This window comes from Aulonocara stuartgranti (assembly GCF_965226115.1).
Source record: "Aulonocara stuartgranti genome assembly, chromosome: 2".
Lineage (NCBI taxonomy): Eukaryota > Metazoa > Chordata > Actinopteri > Cichliformes > Cichlidae > Aulonocara > Aulonocara stuartgranti.
This window is the reverse complement of record NC_138940.1, coordinates 28,054,529-28,072,831: the sequence shown is the minus strand read 5'-3', so window position 1 is coordinate 28,072,831 and position 18,303 is coordinate 28,054,529. Positions and strand designations below refer to the sequence as shown.

The 18,303-nt window shown below is 40.3% G+C and overlaps 3 protein-coding genes across 5 annotated transcripts in view; all 3 read left to right on the top strand.

Annotated features, from left to right (window-relative positions):
• Positions 1-2,639, top strand: part of nexmifb (neurite extension and migration factor b) — a 53,282-nt gene extending 50,643 nt beyond the window's left edge. Inside the window, exons 4-5 of one of the 2 annotated variants that reach the window (XR_014279215.1) lie at positions 172-432; positions 1,406-2,639. Coding sequence is in view for 1 of the 2 variants with exons in the window: in XM_082548679.1 (XP_082404805.1) it covers positions 172-295 (124 nt within the window). In the remaining variant the exon portion in view is untranslated. Of the gene's footprint in view, positions 1-171 lie in introns of both variants that reach the window. The other variant, XM_082548679.1, reaches the window with a different exon arrangement.
• Positions 2,640-5,142: 2,503 nt separating this feature from the next.
• rlim (ring finger protein, LIM domain interacting) lies at positions 5,143-14,303 on the top strand. Of its 2 annotated transcripts, none has more exons than XM_082507444.1 (4): positions 5,143-5,428; positions 6,475-6,699; positions 10,458-10,562; positions 10,667-14,303. In XM_082507444.1, the coding sequence occupies exons 2-4, from the start codon at positions 6,531-6,533 to the stop codon at positions 12,469-12,471; spliced, it is 2,079 nt and encodes a 692-aa protein (XP_082363570.1). In that variant the 5' UTR covers positions 5,143-5,428; positions 6,475-6,530; the 3' UTR covers positions 12,472-14,303. The 2 variants fall into 2 exon arrangements, with proteins under 2 accessions (XP_082363570.1, XP_082363571.1); XM_082507445.1 differs by lacking the exon at positions 5,143-5,428 and adding an exon at positions 5,578-5,879.
• Positions 14,304-15,629: 1,326 nt separating this feature from the next.
• On the top strand, positions 15,630-17,569 carry glod5 (glyoxalase domain containing 5). Its single transcript, XM_082507459.1, has 4 exons — positions 15,630-15,986; positions 16,378-16,533; positions 16,754-16,909; positions 17,038-17,569. Exons 1-4 carry the CDS (start codon positions 15,930-15,932, stop codon positions 17,179-17,181), a joined length of 513 nt encoding a protein of 170 aa, XP_082363585.1. The 5' UTR covers positions 15,630-15,929; the 3' UTR covers positions 17,182-17,569.
• The last annotated feature ends 734 nt before the right edge of the window (positions 17,570-18,303 follow it).

Genomic DNA, 18,303 nt, shown 5'->3' with positions numbered 1-18,303 from the left:
TGCCAAAAGTAACAATGCTGTGTAAATGACCTCTTATATATGTGTGAATATTGGCTGTTCCTCTTTTCTATCCATTGGGATATTGGCTGCTCGGGTTGGAGACTCCTTACAGAGACTTGCAACTACAGGAATTCTTTATTTGAGACTTTTCTCTCTCTTCTCTGATGAAAGGCACCAACAGCTGGCAGTGGTACACCACCACTCACTAAACCAAATCAGAAAGACTCTGAATTCTCCTCGTTTCCCCCCACTTTGTTTGCCAAATTCAATTTACCTCAACATCGCCTGGCACTGAGAAGCAACAAAAGAGAGGCAAAGGGGAGATCTGCTCTGAAGGCTACTGTAGAGGAAGGAGATGAAAAAAAAAGAGAGAGAGAGCTGTTCAAATGAGCTTTCTCTGGACCAAGAAGAGTGTAGCGCAGATGTCTGAGGGTAAGCAAGAAGATGATTTGTCATTTGGGGCTGTGCCTCACTGAAAAGCTGTTTGTACTGGAAATTTAAGGCAGTAGAGATTCTGATGCGCACATCAGTCGCGAATGGACATTATTGCAGTCAATGTGAACGTGAAAGCAGTTTTCAGTACAAATAGAAACAGTAATCTTGTAAATGAAGGAAAGCATGTCTTTGCATTCACTCCATGTGGAATTTTTACTTCTATCTTACCTGAAAAAAAAATGGTAATTTAAACAGTAACTTTTCTTAACATTCTCATGTAATTTATTTCATGGCGCTGCCGTATTTCAGTCTGATTATTTAGCTCATATTTCCCATAATGTCCATAATGTTTCTTTCTTTTCATTCTACTTCATTTTACATCATTGACTGTCCTGATTCATGGGTCAGAATTCTGGCAGAAAATATTGTGACCAGAAATTTAAGGCTAAATACAGGCACAAATTGAAAAGAAATATATATTATATACATTGCGTCTATCTGATCCAGCGTATTCACAGGCCATTGCTTTTAATTACTTTGGGCTCATTCACTACCTCACAGCTCTGAAATAAACATCTAGAAAGCCACTTAAAAATGAACCATACAATCACGCTTAATCAGTAATAAAATCGCTTTGATTTTATACACTAAACGAATTTCAGGAGAAATGCAGATCCAATCAAACACTTAGTATATTGTGTAGAAATATGTGAAATTAGTTTCACTGTCTTTTAAACAATGTTATCATTTTTAGCAGTAATTACATGAGACTGCATGGAGATGTACGGACAAACTGATTGACTGATTGATTGATTTTAAAACAGGCCTTGTCACAGTGGATATGGCTGTTCTGACACACAGGTTATATTAATTGATTGCTTGCATACGGCAAGAATCGTAATCAATCTTTCTGTGTCTCTTTTTTTTCTCTCTCTCCTCTCTGCCATGATCCTTTGTTTCTTTTCTATAGTGTATCAGGGTTAGGACCAAGACAAGCTGCTGATGGGAAGCTCCACATGGGCTGCAAGCCCATTTAGTCTGCCTTCTCTCATTTCTGCCTATTGTCAAATTGAATGTACTTCTCTGAGTTCATAAATTTTCTTTCTTTCTTTTTTTTCGGTTTGTTTTTAAAATGTGCCACTGTTGAGCTGCCTCATGTTAATGGTGCTAAGAAAGCTGACAATTGTTTTCTTTTCTTTACCGTTCAGTTTCGATTTCTTTATTTTCATTTTTCGGTATGTTTCATTTCACCAGTGTTAATGAAAAAAAAAAAAGAAATGCAAAATAGATTAGGTTCCTAACCCTCTTTATGAATGTATATTATAATGTTATGTTTGATGTATTCACTTCATGATTCTTTGACACTGATTGGAATTACTTTTGCTCTTTTCATTAAAAGATTACCGAGCTTTATATATACTGTCTAGAGTTGTTACCAGAAGGAATCTTAATGAACTCTTGACACTACAAAATCTTGTATATTTTTTGTGTGCCAATTTGTAACATATTTTGTAAGTGTATATTTTTCTTAGAAAGTGCTGTGAAGTATTCGTGTGTGTGAGTAACCTTTTATGCGCCTCTATGGGCAGTGGAAAGGATATACAATGACAAGTTTCTGGTTTTAAAAACCAAAATATGAAAGTATCAACAGAAAACTAGAAATATTTACATTTTGTTGGGAGTTTTGTAATAAGACCATGATCTTGTTGTGAGAGTGTTGTGTTACTGTGCAAAACACAAATAAGCAAAGAAAAAAAATGAAAACTTGGAAAAAAATATAATTTGTGAACAATTTGCTGTTTTATAGATTTTCATGTAAATTATTTGAGTATTATTTTGTTTTTTTTGTTTTGTTGTAACTGTTGCAAAGGTTTTAAATATTTGTGATCAAGCCTGTATGGTGATAATGTAATATTGGTAACTTGCTGAGTTTTGTAATAATGTTTATGGAGTAAATATACAAATTAAAATAAGATTTTGAATGCTGCTTTCTGAAGAGAGTTGGGTTGTGTTTTTTACCACCCACTTATTGCTTTTAAAAATGAGCTACATTATATTGGAGTAAATTTGCAATTCTCTGTTAGCTTCTCTAGCTTATCTGCTAGGTTTTACTAGCTTTGCTAGCTACTCTTCACTCCAGTAGGTTATTTAAATCTTATTTTAATTGAAATTAAGATTTTGAATGCTGCTTTCTAAAGACAGTTGGGTTGTGTGTGTGTTTTTTTTACCACCCACCCATCGCTTTAACCAGGAACTACATCACATTAGAGTAATAAAGTAGTAGTTGTACAAATCTCGATTCTGCTGTTAGCTTCTAACAGCATCTTTAGATTATCTTCACTCTACTAGCTTTTAATTTAATTTAAATAAAATTTAAATGTATAACTTAAAACGGTATTTTTTTGAGAGTTGGGCTGTCTTTTGTTTTGTTTGTTTTTTTACTACTCACCCATTGCTTTCAAAAGGAACTACATCACATTGGAGTAAATTTACAAATCTCTAATAGCTTCTCTCCTGGCTTTTAGCTTCACTCTAGTAGCTTATTTAAAGCTGATTTGAATATAGTACCCATCCATTGCTTTAACCAGGAACTACTATCACGCTGGAGTACATTTACAAATATTCACTCTACCAGCATATCTGCAAAGAGCTTCACTCCATTCAAAACACAATTAGTAAAGGTTATGATGTGGAGTATTGTGGAAAATAAAACTAATATTGCAGACACTACATGAAGATGTCAAGAGTAAAGGCCACGTAGCATTTCTTCAAAGTAAATATTCCACCTTTCCCTGTGATACTACTAAAATAACAGTGATGTGGATAAATCTGATCAATTCCATTCAGTTTGTCCGTGCCACAAAACGTGTAAATGTAAAAACAACCTTAATAATTCCAATTAGTCTTTCCCTGGTTGTTATATTGGACGATTCTTAGACGAAAGTCGTTTTAATTTCTGCACAAGTCTGGCTTTGGCTCATGTTATTTTAATGTCATATCTAATTAGCACTCAGGGTCAGGCATTGCTAGAGTGACTGCTCATCCATAACTCTGAGCTGGGCTGCTGTGGTCCACACTGCAACTCATTCTGGCATGCTTAATTGGAGCTGGAGATACAGTCTGAGACCATAAACAGATCCTGTGATGTATGCCTCCAAAATTGTCAGCTGGTATTAGCATTGTTTTTGTTCTTTAGTCACCCGTAGCAGATAAGGGAGCGAGCAAATTATAAGATGGAATGTCTAATGCAATGGATCAGGTACACCTGTGGTTATTAAATGAGATGCTTGTTGTTTTGTCAGTATGTGCTTATGCTGCATAGACAGCCATAAGCCAGCTTTGTCATTAGGACAACTGTTTTTATCTTTAAAAAAAGAAAATTATAGAGCTATAAAGCAACATTTTAAAGGGATTGACATGTTTTCATAGTTCAGGTTTATTGAGTGTAATCATGGGAACCAAAAAAACCAAAATAATTACGCAACACATTGTTATACATTTTGGCAGATTTGCTGTAAAACAAAGGGAGTTCTTTTAGTAGAAAGCTTTACGGGCTAATCTGATGTGCGGAGTTCATTAAAAATGACACAGTACTTCTGCTGGGTAATCCATTCTCTGTGTTAGAACAATGAAGCTGAAGCCATTTCAGAGGCTTTCAATAGCTGCCCAGTGGGTTTTCTTGATGGTATTTCCAGGTAATTTTCACAAATTTGTGTCTTGTTAGTTTGTGAGCAATTTTTCCCCACGCTGGTTTACAAATTACCTGTAAGCACTACTACCAAACAATCATCACTGGGTTTCTTCTGGTATGCTGTAGCAATAATGCTCCCTCCTGGCCTTAAAAATATATACAGGGACTGATATAAGTCTCTGGTGTTTCTTCCTCACTTCCTCACTTGGGTTGTTTCAGGACTTTAAATGCTTTGACTGTCTTTTAGACCCATTTTTTGTTTGTAGTTGGAAGCCATTTGAAGTGGTTCTACAAAAGCTTTATTTCATTTATTACAAAACACATCTTCAAAGACACAACAAATGAAGACATGGCTATTACTTAAAGCAAAGAATCAAACTATAGACACTGTAGTTTTGTGGTGTCTTAAATGGTAGGCCACATCAACGTAATGGCATAATGAAGTCACCCTACAAGATAATAACTAACTGGTTTGATAAAATGACAGTTTCCTGGCAAAAGGTAGGTAGAGCAAATCTTTCAGCTGATGAGACTATGAGATGAAAAATACTTTATTTATCCCAAAAGACTTTATGCATTTATGTCTTTGGTTAAAGCAGTTGAAATTTTGAACTATAAACTTGCATCATTCAGTCCCCACATTATTATTATATTAAATGCATTCTATCTTGTTTTTATGTACAACATTCACAGGGCGTATAATTGTAAAAGATGTAAACAATACGAACTATACTGTATGAAACTAATGTTTCGTAAATTCTCAAATAAGATATTTCTTTTGTCCGCCAAACAGCTAAATCTCATTTGAGAATTTATGCAAAAACACTGAGATTTTTTTCTTCATTGTTTTAATGTATTAATTTCTAACTTTCCTAAAAAACAGTTGTATTATGCTGGCCATTTAAAAATTCAAAACTCTACCTAGTATTTTGCATTAGCCACCGCACAGCGACGCTACAGCTCGCCAGCGGAGCCCCCTTGTCAACAAACATCCTTGTTCGTCTTTTTTTTTTATCCAAAAATATTTATCGCCCTGATTTTAGTCTCTCAGGAACGCTGCGCCTGTCTCACCCGACCTCCATCGCTACGCCTAAACGCGAGACATTTGCCAGTGCCTGTAAGGAATTACTCGGGGTAAAACCCAAATGTTTCGTCCGTTTCCGGAAAATCATTTTAGGCTTCCTACAAGAAAGAAAATGGAATCTGGCAGTCGCACTTAGCTAAACAGTGTATCGTTTCTGGGCGAATATTAAAAGGGCAGCTGGGTTGTACGATAACGCTGCCGTTAACATCGCCAAGCAGGTAATTATTAGTGGTTTGGTGACAGATGGTGTATCCGTTCTAATTAACTTTACTCTCTTTAGCTAGCTAATTTTAGCTGGATCGCTTTGGTTAGGTTATGGCTATTAACGTCACTGGTTGACGTTGTTAGCTTGCGGTGATACTAATGGTAGTTCAATGCATTTTTAATGAAACCGTGATGTTTATAGTCAATGTCCAGTAACGGTAAACAAGAATAATATCAAGTTCAAAAGACGATTCCAGCTTCAGCTTTGTTTTGCCTCATATATTCACATGGGGCTGATGTAAAAGCGAGCACTAGCACAAAGTTAAAAGCTAATGTTGAGTAAGACGTTTGTAACGCTTCTAACTCGGCTAGTTGACGTGGAAGCTAACTAGTGTTAGCGCAGCATAACCGGGATTGCTTTGTCATTGAATGATCTTGTTTGGATGATGTTGCAGTCACTACACAGTGAGTTTCTTGTTGTTTGATTTACAGGTCATTAGACACACGATGGGACCTCTTTTATGGCTGAAAATGATGGAAGTAGCCGGCGTTAGCACCTATGTAGCATGCTAATTGGTCGCTAGCCAGCGTAAGCTAAGCTAGATGATGCCATTTTGTTTTTATCTCGACTTTGACTTTGAGCAACATATGGCTTCATCGTACGACTTACAGCCACATAGATCATTATATTATTTGAGTTATTTATACGACTTTAAAATACATGTGACATTTTCGAGGAAATCGTATTTTGCGTTTCGATATGGGCTCAACTTACAAGTGTGGCTCAATGTTATGCTTTGAAGACGTTACCGGTGCTAACATTTGCTAATGTGTCGTTATTCTTATTTGATGCTGCGTGGTGCCTGGTTATGCCTAATTTTGATGCCCAGTTGCCTCTCTTCTTAACTGTCATCACTACAATAACTGCTATACTTTGTGAAAATACTTGATGTATCAAATAATACATTTCATGAGTGGTTGGTAATGAATCCCAGTTGCAGGAGGGCATGCTCATGTCTTTTAGATCAGCACCTAATCCTTTGTTTACTTTTTTCTGAAGCAACTGGATCTTGCTGAATATTGGATCATCTCTAGTCCGCCCTCCCTTCTGAACCAATGGAGGGGTCTGACAGCGTGGAACAGAATGGCAGTGAACTGCCAGAGTCACAGCGCAGGAGGCAGCTGGACCGCCTGGACAGGGAGGAGGCCTTTTACCAGTTCGTCAACAATCTCAGTGATGAAGACTACCGTCTCATGAGAGACAACAACCTTTTGGGCACTCCAGGTAGTAAATCTTTAACCTGTCTATTCTTTAGTCTTGTTAAAACCTCCCAATTAAAGTATTAATGATTTACACAAGTAAAGAGTACTTTTTCTTTTCTGCGCTCCCTTTCTATGTTCTCTGCTGAACTCGCACCTCTCTTTAAAAGTTTTCAGCTGTTTAACTGGGAGGAAGGTAGGAATATGCTATTGATATGAAGAAAGTTAAATAATTTCACACACAAGGCACCTTGATTGAGCAGTAAGCATTGAAGATCACACTCACAGTGCAGTATTTTTCACATACAGGCTTTCTTTTTGTTTTTTGTTTTCAAACCCAGATTTCTTGGTGGATAAATCTCTTGGCCGTTTGTGGAAAGTAGAGTTAGTTTATCTTTGAACAATCTTTTGTAGTAATTGTAGTTGGAATGTGTTTTGTTTTGGGGGGGTTTTTTTTTTTGGTTTTTTTAATAGTAGCTTTACCTCTAATGCTATTTTTTTTATTTTTTTATTTTTTTTATTTTTTTAGTCGCGTTATTCAGCTTCTGCTCAAACTGCACGATTGACTCGCAGGGGTTAGAAGTTCGTAGGTCACGATGCAGGGGCTCACACTATACGGCCCGATGCTCTGATGCGACCTGAGTGCTCAAACTGTGCGTTCATAAAAACGAAGGTTATAACAGAAATTCTGTCGCTCGCTCTCCCTCTCTCTTTCACTCACACAGACACGCACACCACCACCATCAACTTTGCTAAATTGCTAATGAAAAACACTGATCAGGCAGCTGTGATTGAGCAGCAATGTAGATCCAACTATTTTCACGGTTGTGGTTGTGATAATTTTGTGAGGCCACATCGAAAAGGCTCGGATGAGCTTGCCATAGTTCTACAAGTTGTGTCTCCATCGCTTGTGTCCAGATCACACGCTGCACTGCCGTGCTGCGCAGTCTTTTTCGCTGACATTTGTGTTTGCGCGTGTGCAGTGTGAGAAGCTGCTTTGACACCCTCACGACGGTCGCGAGGATTTCAAACCTGTTTGAAATCCTCACGACCAAGCGATTAATGATCAGGAGCTGGTCGTGAGGGGTTAATTGCTTCTCGTTACCCCACGTATACTACACGATGCACAACGCACGATGAAGGCCAAAATCGGGCCGATCGCACGACTCAAAAATCGGCCAAAAATCGCACAGTGTAAGCCCAGCATTAGTTAACTAAAACACGAACTGTCAACAGGCATTTCTTATAAAACGCTATTCATCAACCACACAGTTTAAAGTGTACAACTTTCTAGTTATATTTTATTGCCTTTACCAAACTATGTGAAATAGTCTGATGCCCCAAATTATGGTTTGAAAATAAAATCTGATGTAATGGAATTTCCTGCACTAAACTATATGCTGATGTCAATATGGTTTTCCGCATCATACATATCATATGTAGTTTCTATTTTCAGTTGTCCTGTCACTGAGTAATTTTCTCCTACTTTGTCATGAGAGAAAAAGATGGTCCTTTTCGAAAGCCCCTCTTTTGGTTCATCTTATTTTAGCTGTCTTCTGCCAGTTTTATTGATATAAAAATTTATGACCTGTTGGTCTAATCTCTGTCCTCCCATCTTTACATAGCTCCTGCTTGTCAGTAGAAGTTAAAGTAAATGTTAAGCTTAAGTACCTATGGCTAGTTTTGGATTTGCCGCTATCCTTGAAATTTCACCTCCTATGGACTATTGAAGACATCCAATCCATTTCTGTCCCAGGAGAGTGGGAGTGGGAAAGTAAGTTTGGAGCGTGTAGTGGAGCACCCTACAAGGAGAGGGCTATGACTGGAGAGTGTCGTGCCCTGGTAAGTCTAGAGGTTGACCCTGTGCACGAGAAAATGCTAACTTCCTGGTTTGAGACCGGATGTGGGGTTGTACATTTCCGGTTGCTTTACTTTGCGGTCAATCGCTACTGCGAAAATATTCTCCAAAATCATGTCCAAAACTCAAAAACGGAAAGATCGCGTTAAATTACAAAGAGCAGAAGGTGGGAACACTCACCACTGTTGTGTCATAAAAAATCTAATGATCAACTTTGACGTGTAAGGAGTTTCGATGATCAGTTGTTTACACCACTCAACACAAGCAGAACTGCATTACAAAATCAGAAGACACATCGTCCACATTCAGAAGCACATCTCTGTATAGTGACTGGTCTTATGATTTAAACAGGCAAATATTCAGCATTCAAACTACAGGTGAAGAATAGTCAAACCAGATGTTTCCCCGTTATGTTGATATCAGCTAGTCAAGTACACACCTAGACAGCATGTTAACAAACTGAAAAAAAGCCACACAAAAAATGAATGATTGCTGGTAAGGGTTTCTATACATTAGTATTTACGAAGGGTATGTTGTAACTTACCTTCAAAATTACAGTGCTCCCTCGATGTAACGCGGTTCACCTTTCACCTTGCTGTTTCGTGGATTTTTTAGTGCAAGTTTGCAGTCATGGCGTGGGTTCCCTCTGGTACTCCGGCTTCCTCCCACCGTCCAAAGACATGCAGCTTGTGGGGATAGGTTAATTGGATAATCCAAATTGCCACTAGGTGTGAATGTGCGAGTGAATGAGAGTGCGAATGGTTGTCTGTCCCTGTGTGTTGGCCCTGCGACAGACTGGCGACCTGTCCAGGGTGTACCCCGCCTCTCACCCTATGACAGGTGGGATAGGCTCCAGCCCCCCGCGACCCTGAAAAGGATAAGCGGAAGCGAATGGATGGATGGAAGTTTGCATGCTTATTTTTTTACGTCGCATTGCGTCCTGATCGCTGCAGACGATCTCCTCCGTGACGTCTCTCCTGTACAGTACAGAATCGCTGCATCGATCGCTAGCAGTGTGACTCTGAAGTGCAGTACTGGATGTCCACCGTCAAAAAATAAAACTTGCTGCTTGATTTCACCCATCGCTGGTTATTTTTAGAACATAACACCCGCGATAAACGAGGGACAGCTGAGAAATATAACATTTGAATCCCTTTTCTCTTTTGCTCTGAGGCGCAGGGAAAAAATATCGACAAGTCGATGAACATCATTTACAGATATATTGGGTAAATGCCCAAGACATCTATAGAAATGTGAGTCTCTTCTTTGGTCAGCCCCTGGGGCTGGTCTTCATCATCATCATTTAGTAGGAAGAAGTGAGCAAGTCGCAGGAAGGGCAGGGAGCTGGGCTCCTCCAGGCCGATAGGTGGTCTTGGTCGAGCCCTGCCACCAGTGGGAGGCGGACCAGTGGCAAGGCCTTCATCCATATCAGTTTCAACCGTCCTTCCTCTGCCTCCAGCAACAACCGGAAGGATGGTTGCTGCTGGCCGCTTGATTTGTTCATTTGCTTAACTTGTTTTGGCCGGTAAACAAGGTGCGAATAGGACACCGGAAACAAAGCTCCCCACAAGTAGCATATGCTAACGTGCACATAGTCAATTGTCCTGTTGCTGTGATCAAAGGAAAAATGAACAATCAAAATATATGTACTGATTATTATTAATAATATATTTTTAATGTATTTATTTTAGGTTGCTAGCTGAAAGATATGTAGTTCTATGTAGCTTGTTCTTCTGTCAGCTTCCCCTCTTTCCTTGCATTAAATCCAATATTTGTTTTTATTGTAGGGAGTTAAGTTGGCACTTTCTACCAGCTGCTTGAGAAGAGGAAGCGAACTTAACCCTTAAAGAGTAGATGGACTGCTGATGATTTATTTATTTTTTCTTTGTTAATAACAGAATGTTATTTTGTGATGTTTCTTCCAGGCGAGGTAACACAAGATGAGTTATTCAATAGACTACAGCAAATCAAAGATGGTCCTGAGCAACAGAATAACACCGCTGGTACTGAAAGTGTAGAAGATCCAGTTGGTACGTTTGATATTTCTCTATATATTGTTTTGTTTTTTCCTCATTCTTTGACTGCTTTTATGTCAGAATATGATTTCTCACTTGCTAATTCTGCTCATTTTCAGAACAACCGGAAAGCTCAGAGGATCCTGCCAGTGGTGATAGTCTGCTTGACTGGCTGAACACTGTGAGGCGCACAGGCAACACAACTAGAACCGGTCATCGTGGGAATCAGTCATGGCGGGCTGTGAGCCAGACCAACCCGAACAGTGGCGATTTTCGCTTCAGTCTAGAAATCAGTGTGAACCGCAATCTGGCTGAGCAACAGGCAGCTATTGAGGGAGAGCAGGAATCATCAGAGCAACCTCCAGAAGAATCATCAGAGCAACCTCCAGAAGAATCATCAGAGCAACCTCCAGAAGAATCGCAATCGCCAGAAGAATCGTCAGAGCAATCGCCAGAAGATAGGTCAGAGCAACCTCCAGAAGAATTGCCAGAACAGTCTCCAGAACAAGCTCCAGAGGGTCAAGAAATAGTGGCAAATGCTGAACCACCAGTTCCCATGGAGACAGAAGTGGTAGAAGAACCAGTTGTAGATGAGTTGGCGGTCATAGTGGAACCAGAGCCTGAACTAGAAGAGGTTGTTTCACAAGAGCTTGTAAGTGAATCTCCCACCTCACCTTCTCCCCTGCCAGTGCAGCCACCACTCTGTCCTTCTCCACGCAGAGGGCAAAGGAGACCCCGCAGCCGAAGTCCAGAACCACGCAGGACTCGGGCCCGTTTAGCCAGGAGCCGCTCCCCTCTCAACTTGGATCAACTTGATGGACTTCCTAATCCACGGCATTCTTACATCTCTCAAAGTGCCAGTTCTTCCAGCAGTGCTCCCCCTGTACCTCAAGTGGAGGGTAGCTCACGGACTCGACAGCATGTTCTTTCAAGACCAAGCCACACTGATGGAGATGCTCAGCAGTCTAGGGCAGTTGCAGAATCCATTCCAGAGGCCCACAATGTTGCCTCTCAGGAGGTAGAAGCCTCTGGGGGCGAAGGGGGCGCAGCAGGGCGTCGCCCCCCTACTATTATGCTTGACCTTCAGGTGCGCCGTGTGCGTCCAGGTGAATATCGGCAAAGAGACAGCATTGCCAGTCGTACTCGCTCGCGCTCCCAGAACTCAAACAACACATTTATGTATGAGAGTGAACGTGGTGGATTTCGTAGGACTTTCTCGCGCTCTGAGCGTGCTGGTGTGAGGACCTACGTCAGCACTATTCGCATCCCCATCCGAAGAATCTCCGATGCAGGTTTGGGAGAGGCAACTTCAATGGCTCTCCAGTCTATGATACGGCAGATCATGACTGGGTTTGGTGAGCTTGGCTACCTCATGGACTCTGACTCTGACTCTTCAGATTCAAACCGTGGAGCCAGTGCTCCTGCAGAAATAGAAGCCCTCCATAATCCAGATGCTACACCTGCCGATGCTCCTGCTGCTGATGTTGACGAGCAACCGGTTGCTGCTGGAGGCAGAGGAAGGACGGTTGAAACTGATATGGATGAAGGCCTTGCCACTGGTCCGCCTCCCACTGGTGGCAGGGCTCGACCAAGACCACCTATCGGCCTGGAGGAGCCCAGCTCCCTGCCCTTCCTGCGACTTGCTCACTTCTTCCTACTAAATGATGATGATGAAGACCAGCCCCAGGGGCTGACCAAAGAACAGATTGACAACCTCTCCATGCGCAACTTTGGAGAGAGTGATGCCTTGAAGACTTGCAGTGTGTGCATAACAGAGTATGCAGAAGGGAACAAGCTACGTAAGCTTCCCTGCTCTCACGAGTACCATGTGCACTGCATAGACCGCTGGCTCTCCGAAAACTCCACATGCCCCATTTGCCGCAGGGCTGTCCTAGTGTCAGCCAACAGAGAGAGTGTGGTGTAACGCTTTGACAGACTGAAGGCCTTTTGTCTCAGCCGAAGTAATCCAATATCTCCCAAGTCTGTAAGAGGCTGTGAGAAAACGTGTTTCTGCTGTTGAAATGTATTTCCTTCATACTATTTGTGAGTTTGATCGTATTGCAGACAACAGGTTTTATTTGGGGTGCTCCTTACAGTGACGATGGAGAATATTTAGTTTTTAGTTAGACATTTATTATTATTGCAGTCCAAAGTGGGGCACAAGCGATGCATGCTGTCTATCAACCCGTAGTGGCTGTGCAGTGTTGCGTTGCATCAAGCCATGCGCACAAGTAGACTGATATCTCATAAAAATAAATCCTCTGATTATAAATGCTGCACACTTGCAGGTAGTTCAGGCACTTCAAATCTGTTCTCTCAACTCCCGAATGGCCCCTTGTATAACATTAGCTGGGTATAGGTACAGTTGCTAGTTACACCAGTTCAAAGTATTAGCTGTAAATAAGCTTGTAAAATAATTTTGAATCATACATTGTATCACTGAATTGGTTTCGGATTGTAAATGAACTCATTTGAAGATCTGGGTCATGATGGTCTGCAATTACTCTCTGAATTTGATTTTAAATGTTTAGGTGCTAACAATGTATACAGCAGAATTATTTACAGATTGTGATGTCCAAAGGATGGAGGACAAAGTGTTTTGCAATTTACAGTGTGACTTGTGCTCTCCATTCTTGTTCACCCTAAATAAAACACTTTTTTTTTTCTTCTTTGTTTGGTTTTGAGCGGGATATACCATAAACTCGCAGAGGGAAAAAAAACCCAGAATGTTGAACTTTTTAGGTTTTTGTTTTTTTGTTTGTTTGTTTTTTTGTTTTTTGTTTTTTTTTTTTTCTCCAAAAGTTAAAGTCTGTTTTGGATTAATATTGTATTGTTACTTTCTTGATTATTGTAATGCCAGATGTAATCGTATGAGAAAATGAAAGCTTTTTCATTATGGGTAATGGAGGCTTTGTCAGTATCAAGTTGTGAGTTCCCCACCTCTAAAATATTAGCAGGCATGACACAGATGCAAAAGGACATTTACTTTTAATACTAAATGATGTCACAGTTGTGATCCTTTTGTGTGTTATTGTTCTTCTCGATTCTTTTTTTTTTCTACTAACAATTGGATTAATTAAATATGAAATAAATTGTGGTCTTGGCAGAGTGAAATAATCACAGATTGAATAAAATGGCAATCCAGACTTGCTTCCTCAGCTCAAGCCACAACAGATCTCTTTACCTGTCAGTCCACCTTCATGTTTAAGTTGCAGCTTAAGTTATTACCCCAAAGGTTTGATATATACCAAGTCTGGGGTGGGAAAGTCTCCATTATTGTTCATTGGGTTTTGCTTCATAGGAAAGTCAAGTTTCTTGACCACTGTGCCCTCCTGCCTCACGAGCAAATGCTCCATATCTGTGTGCAATACATGCAATTGTAAAAGTAAGGAAATGAAGACTTATTACCCATTATGTGTTGAATTTATTTTATTTAGAAGTTCTGTAGGTTTTAATAGCACTGTTGATGAACAGGGACACTGGCTAAAGGAGAAAAAAAAAAGCAACACTTAAAGCCATCCTGTCACATTTCTTATTTTGTTTGATGTCTTAGCCACAACTATTACTTCCCTGTGTGGAGCATAAAGGTTTGAATGCAAGATGATGTTGAATACCATTAACATGTAAACAATGTATGTTCCCTCATAGGCCATGCTTTAGTTTTGGCCTTGTTCTGTGATCCATCCAGTGCAGTATGTTAACTGGGTGTTAAATGAAAACTAACCGCTGAATTAAACAAGTTGTTATGCTATGAAATGCTTTGCCAGTATGCATTCTCTACACTTACTGGGCTGTCTGATCAAATGAACACGTCCACAGCTGTAGTCACTGGCCACTTCACTAGTTACACCTTGATGGACCCCCACCCCAATTTGACTCCAGAACTGCCTTACATCTTCATGGCACAGATTCAATAAGGTGCTAGAAACATCTCTCAAGAGATTTTGGCATCGTCATTGACATGACAGTGAGACTCAGCTGCTGCACATCCATGATGCAAATCTCCCATTCCACCTCATCCAAAAAAATGCTCGGTTGGATTATGATCTAGTGACTGCGGATGCCATCTGAGTAAAGCGAACAGTTTATGATGATCTGAGCTTTGTGACACGGTACTTACCCTGTTGGAAGCAGTCCTCTGAAGATTGGTACATCATGGTCATAAAGGGACGGACACGGTCAAGTGAAACAACGTTCAGTTGGCACTTAGGGGTTCTAAGTGTGTTAAGAAAATATTTCCCACACTATTACAGCACCAGCAGCAGCCTGAACTGTTGATGTGAGGCAGTTAAACTGTTGATTCATGCTTTGATGGCATTTATGCCATATTCTCATCCTACTATTTGACTATCGTAGGAGAAATCGAGACTTATCAGACCAGGCAACATTTTTGAAATCTATTGTCCAATTTTGGTGAGGTTGTGTGACTTATAGCCTCAGTTTCCTCATCCTCTTCCTATTGGCTTTATCAGTCTAAAGCAGCCTAGCCATTCTCCTCTGACCTCTGACATTAACTATGTATTTTTCACCCAGAAAACTGTGACTCACTGGACATTTTCTCTTTTTCAGACCATTATCAGAAACACTCAGATCAGCCCATCTGGTACAAAGAGCAATGCAACTTTCCAAGTCACTTATACACCTTTCTTCCTGATTATGATGCTTGGCTTGAACTTCAGCATGTGATCTTGACCATATCCATACGCCTAACTGCACTGCAAAGCTGCCATGTGATTGCCTGATTAGATATTTGCATTAACAAGCACTTGAACAGGTGTACATAATGAAATGGCCAGAAAGTGCACTTTATTTGTACTTTGCCAGTCATTTATTAACGGGCCTCTGAGCAGATCCTTAAACTACCCTGTGATCAGAACAAGTAGATGGATCATGAGCCTGCCTGTCAGCAGGCTCTATATCACAAACCAAAAAACTGACCCCTTTGTTTGAAATTCAATACTGCATATGTTACAAAGGTGGAATAGTGTGAGCATTGTAATGTGTGCATTAAATGATGGGCTTAGTGTACTTAGTAGTTTACCCTGAGCACTGTCCTTATTTAAATAGAGGAAAGCAGTACATCAATATGACCTCAATAACAAAACTCAGACTATTATTTACATTAAACGCATGATTACACTTTACGGCAGGGCAGCCGTACCTGCACAGGTGTACCTGTCAAACGATTAGTGTTGTTATTACCCCTCAGAATCCCAGCCGACAGACAAAAAACAATGGTCCTTGTTTATGCCCATGCACTCTGTATAAACTGCATGTTTCGACAAGCATATAAACGTACGGCCATTGTGCTGTGGTAAATGTTTCACAGGACACGAGTGGAAAAAACGAGGAAGTAGCCTACCGCTGTCACATTACGGCAGGATGGCGCTCCGGGCAGCTGGAGGTCGTTTATGGCAGTTTCAGAAGAGCTGTCTGAAGGTAAAATGCGTTATTATCTGGCTAAAGGGCTAACAGTGCACACCTATCACCACTATTGTCCCGTAAACTTTGGCAGGCTGCAGATGTTTAGACGTAAAAACAGTTTAGACTTCCGTTTTTAGGGAAGCGACGGGACCGAATTGTGAAGTTGGTTAATGGTGTAAGTGGCTCGAGTTTATATTGACGAGCTAAGGATATGGGCTAACAAGCTACGAGAGCTAAATCGATATTTTTAAAACCAGTGCTTCCTTTCACCTCTCACACGTCTACGGGCTGAAGCACATACTCACCACGGAGCGTCGCTGTTCGCACTCAGCTCAACTACAGCCACTTCTATTCATGGCGACAAAGTCAACTCCTAAATCAAAGTTTGTTCTCTTTTCTCTTGTAGGTTACCAGCTTTCAAACACTAGGAACTGTCAAATACAAAAGAAGCTGTCCCGTTGAAGTGAGCCATCTGGATCATTTGGTGCTTACAGTGAAAAGTGTGCCAGATACCATCAGTTTTTACAGCTCAGTTCTTGGCATGGAGGTGGTCACTTTTAAGGTATGCACAGTAAAAACCCATTGCTTTTATTATTAATGCTGTTGGGCATGTTTCTATTAAATACGCTTGTTTATTATAATGACAAATAATTGCATTGCAGTAGAAAAAGTGAACTGCCATGGTTTTTAAAAAAAATGTCCACTAGGTGGCATGCTTTGATTGTGAGTCTTGAGCCTGGAGTCTTCTGTACACCCACTCACATCTTATCTGCATTTTCAAGGGAAACCGCAAGGCTCTGAGCTTTGGGCAGCAGAAGTTTAACCTTCACCAGCGGGGGCAGGAGTTTGAACCAAAAGCTAAGCATCCAACCTCCGGCTCTGCAGACTTGTGCCTCATAACCAAAACCCCTCTAGCTGAAGTAGCTGCTCATCTTAAGGTAGTTCACACAATTCCTTAAGTGGTTTTGATTTTACAGGTCACATTATGTAACCATTTTGAGGAAAGGAAGTTAGGAAAAAAATCAGGGCTTGTTAAAATGGTCTGTGTCCTTTTCTCCTCTTGCAGGCTTGTGGAGTCAAGATTGAAGAGGGTCCCGTGGAGAGGACGGGGGCTGTGGGGACCATCATCTCACTGTACTTTAGAGATCCTGACCAAAATCTTATTGAAGTGTCAAACTATAACCAGTCAACAGCAAAGGACTCTTCTTGATACTTCTTTGGCCTTGGTTACTGACATGTCAAACAACTCACCAGCCCACCAAACTCATTCTAGTCTGGTATACAACGCAAAATTATTGCTTTTACTATAATTGTATTTAGTTTAAGCTGTTATTTTAGAGTCTGTTATGAGTCATTAGGACAGGGTGTGGGTGTTCAGCTCTGCTTAAGTTTCTGTTTTAGTTGTGTTTGGACAAGGCAGTGCAGGCACAGTTTAGTAGAAAAAGTGAAGAATACTACCAGAGGATGTTTATCCACAAGTTTTAAATGGGCGCTTGTGACGGTTTTTATATAACTCTGTCTGTGACATTGCTTTGCAGAGGAAAATAAAAGGTTATAAAGTGCACCAAAGGCTCTGTTGGAGTTCTGCTTTTTTTTTTTTTTAAATAAAATGTTTGGAAACAAGAAAAATATCTGCTCCTTCTGTTACCATTTCTTGTGTTGTTTTTGTCACTGAGTTCTTAAGCCATTTATTAATGCAGCACTACAGTTGCATTACTCAGCAATGCAGTGTTTAGCTGCACATTAGTTTAAGAGTGAAAAATAAAATCCTGGGATTTAAGTTATTTACATGCAAGAGTAGTACTAAAACCATTTTATAAGTGTGCTGTGGTAGAGGCTGTGAGATCGCAGTAAATCGATAGTTACGGCACACTAACATAAGGCATCTAATCAGATTATTTTGTTGGAGAAAAATTACAAAAAGGTCTGATGTCGACATTATGTAGTCAGTGTTGATTTATCGAAGAACCAAAACACTGAAATGGCCAAAACATTTGAAAAACCCTACCTAAAAAAGCGCTGTATGAACTAAAGTACTGTGGCACTTTCACGTTGCATCTGCAGCTGCTTGGCCACGGAAATCCACGCCATGAAGCTCCCGGAGTGCCGTGTTTGTGCTGATGTTTTGGAGCTCTTCTGGCAGCTTATATTGAATTGCTAAAATTACTGCTGTATATGTGAACTGTATATAACATAATATTGAAGCCCTTTCATGAACAGGTAAGCCCTTTCTCTAGCTTTTCAACCCCACAGTGAGACCATTTTTTGGCTCACATATGTTATATAACAATAAAGAATATGTTATATTCTTTATTGTTGCTTCAGACATACA

What these genes read in the sequence shown, in the direction of transcription:
- rlim (XM_082507444.1), top strand. Translation starts at nt 6,531, where the DNA reads ATGGAGGGGTCTGACAGCGTGGAACAGAATGGCAGTGAACTGCCAGAG. An exon ending in CAACCTTTTGGGCACTCCAG is followed by an intron (nt 6,700 to 10,457) that starts GTAGTAAATCTT and finishes TGTTTCTTCCAG; the next exon opens with GCGAGGTAACACAAGATGAG. An exon ending in AAGTGTAGAAGATCCAGTTG is followed by an intron (nt 10,563 to 10,666) that starts GTACGTTTGATA and finishes GCTCATTTTCAG; the next exon opens with AACAACCGGAAAGCTCAGAG.
- glod5 (XM_082507459.1), top strand. Translation starts at nt 15,930, where the DNA reads ATGGCGCTCCGGGCAGCTGGAGGTCGTTTATGGCAGTTTCAGAAGAGC. An exon ending in TTCAGAAGAGCTGTCTGAAG is followed by an intron (nt 15,987 to 16,377) that starts GTAAAATGCGTT and finishes TTTCTCTTGTAG; the next exon opens with GTTACCAGCTTTCAAACACT. An exon ending in TGGAGGTGGTCACTTTTAAG is followed by an intron (nt 16,534 to 16,753) that starts GTATGCACAGTA and finishes TGCATTTTCAAG; the next exon opens with GGAAACCGCAAGGCTCTGAG.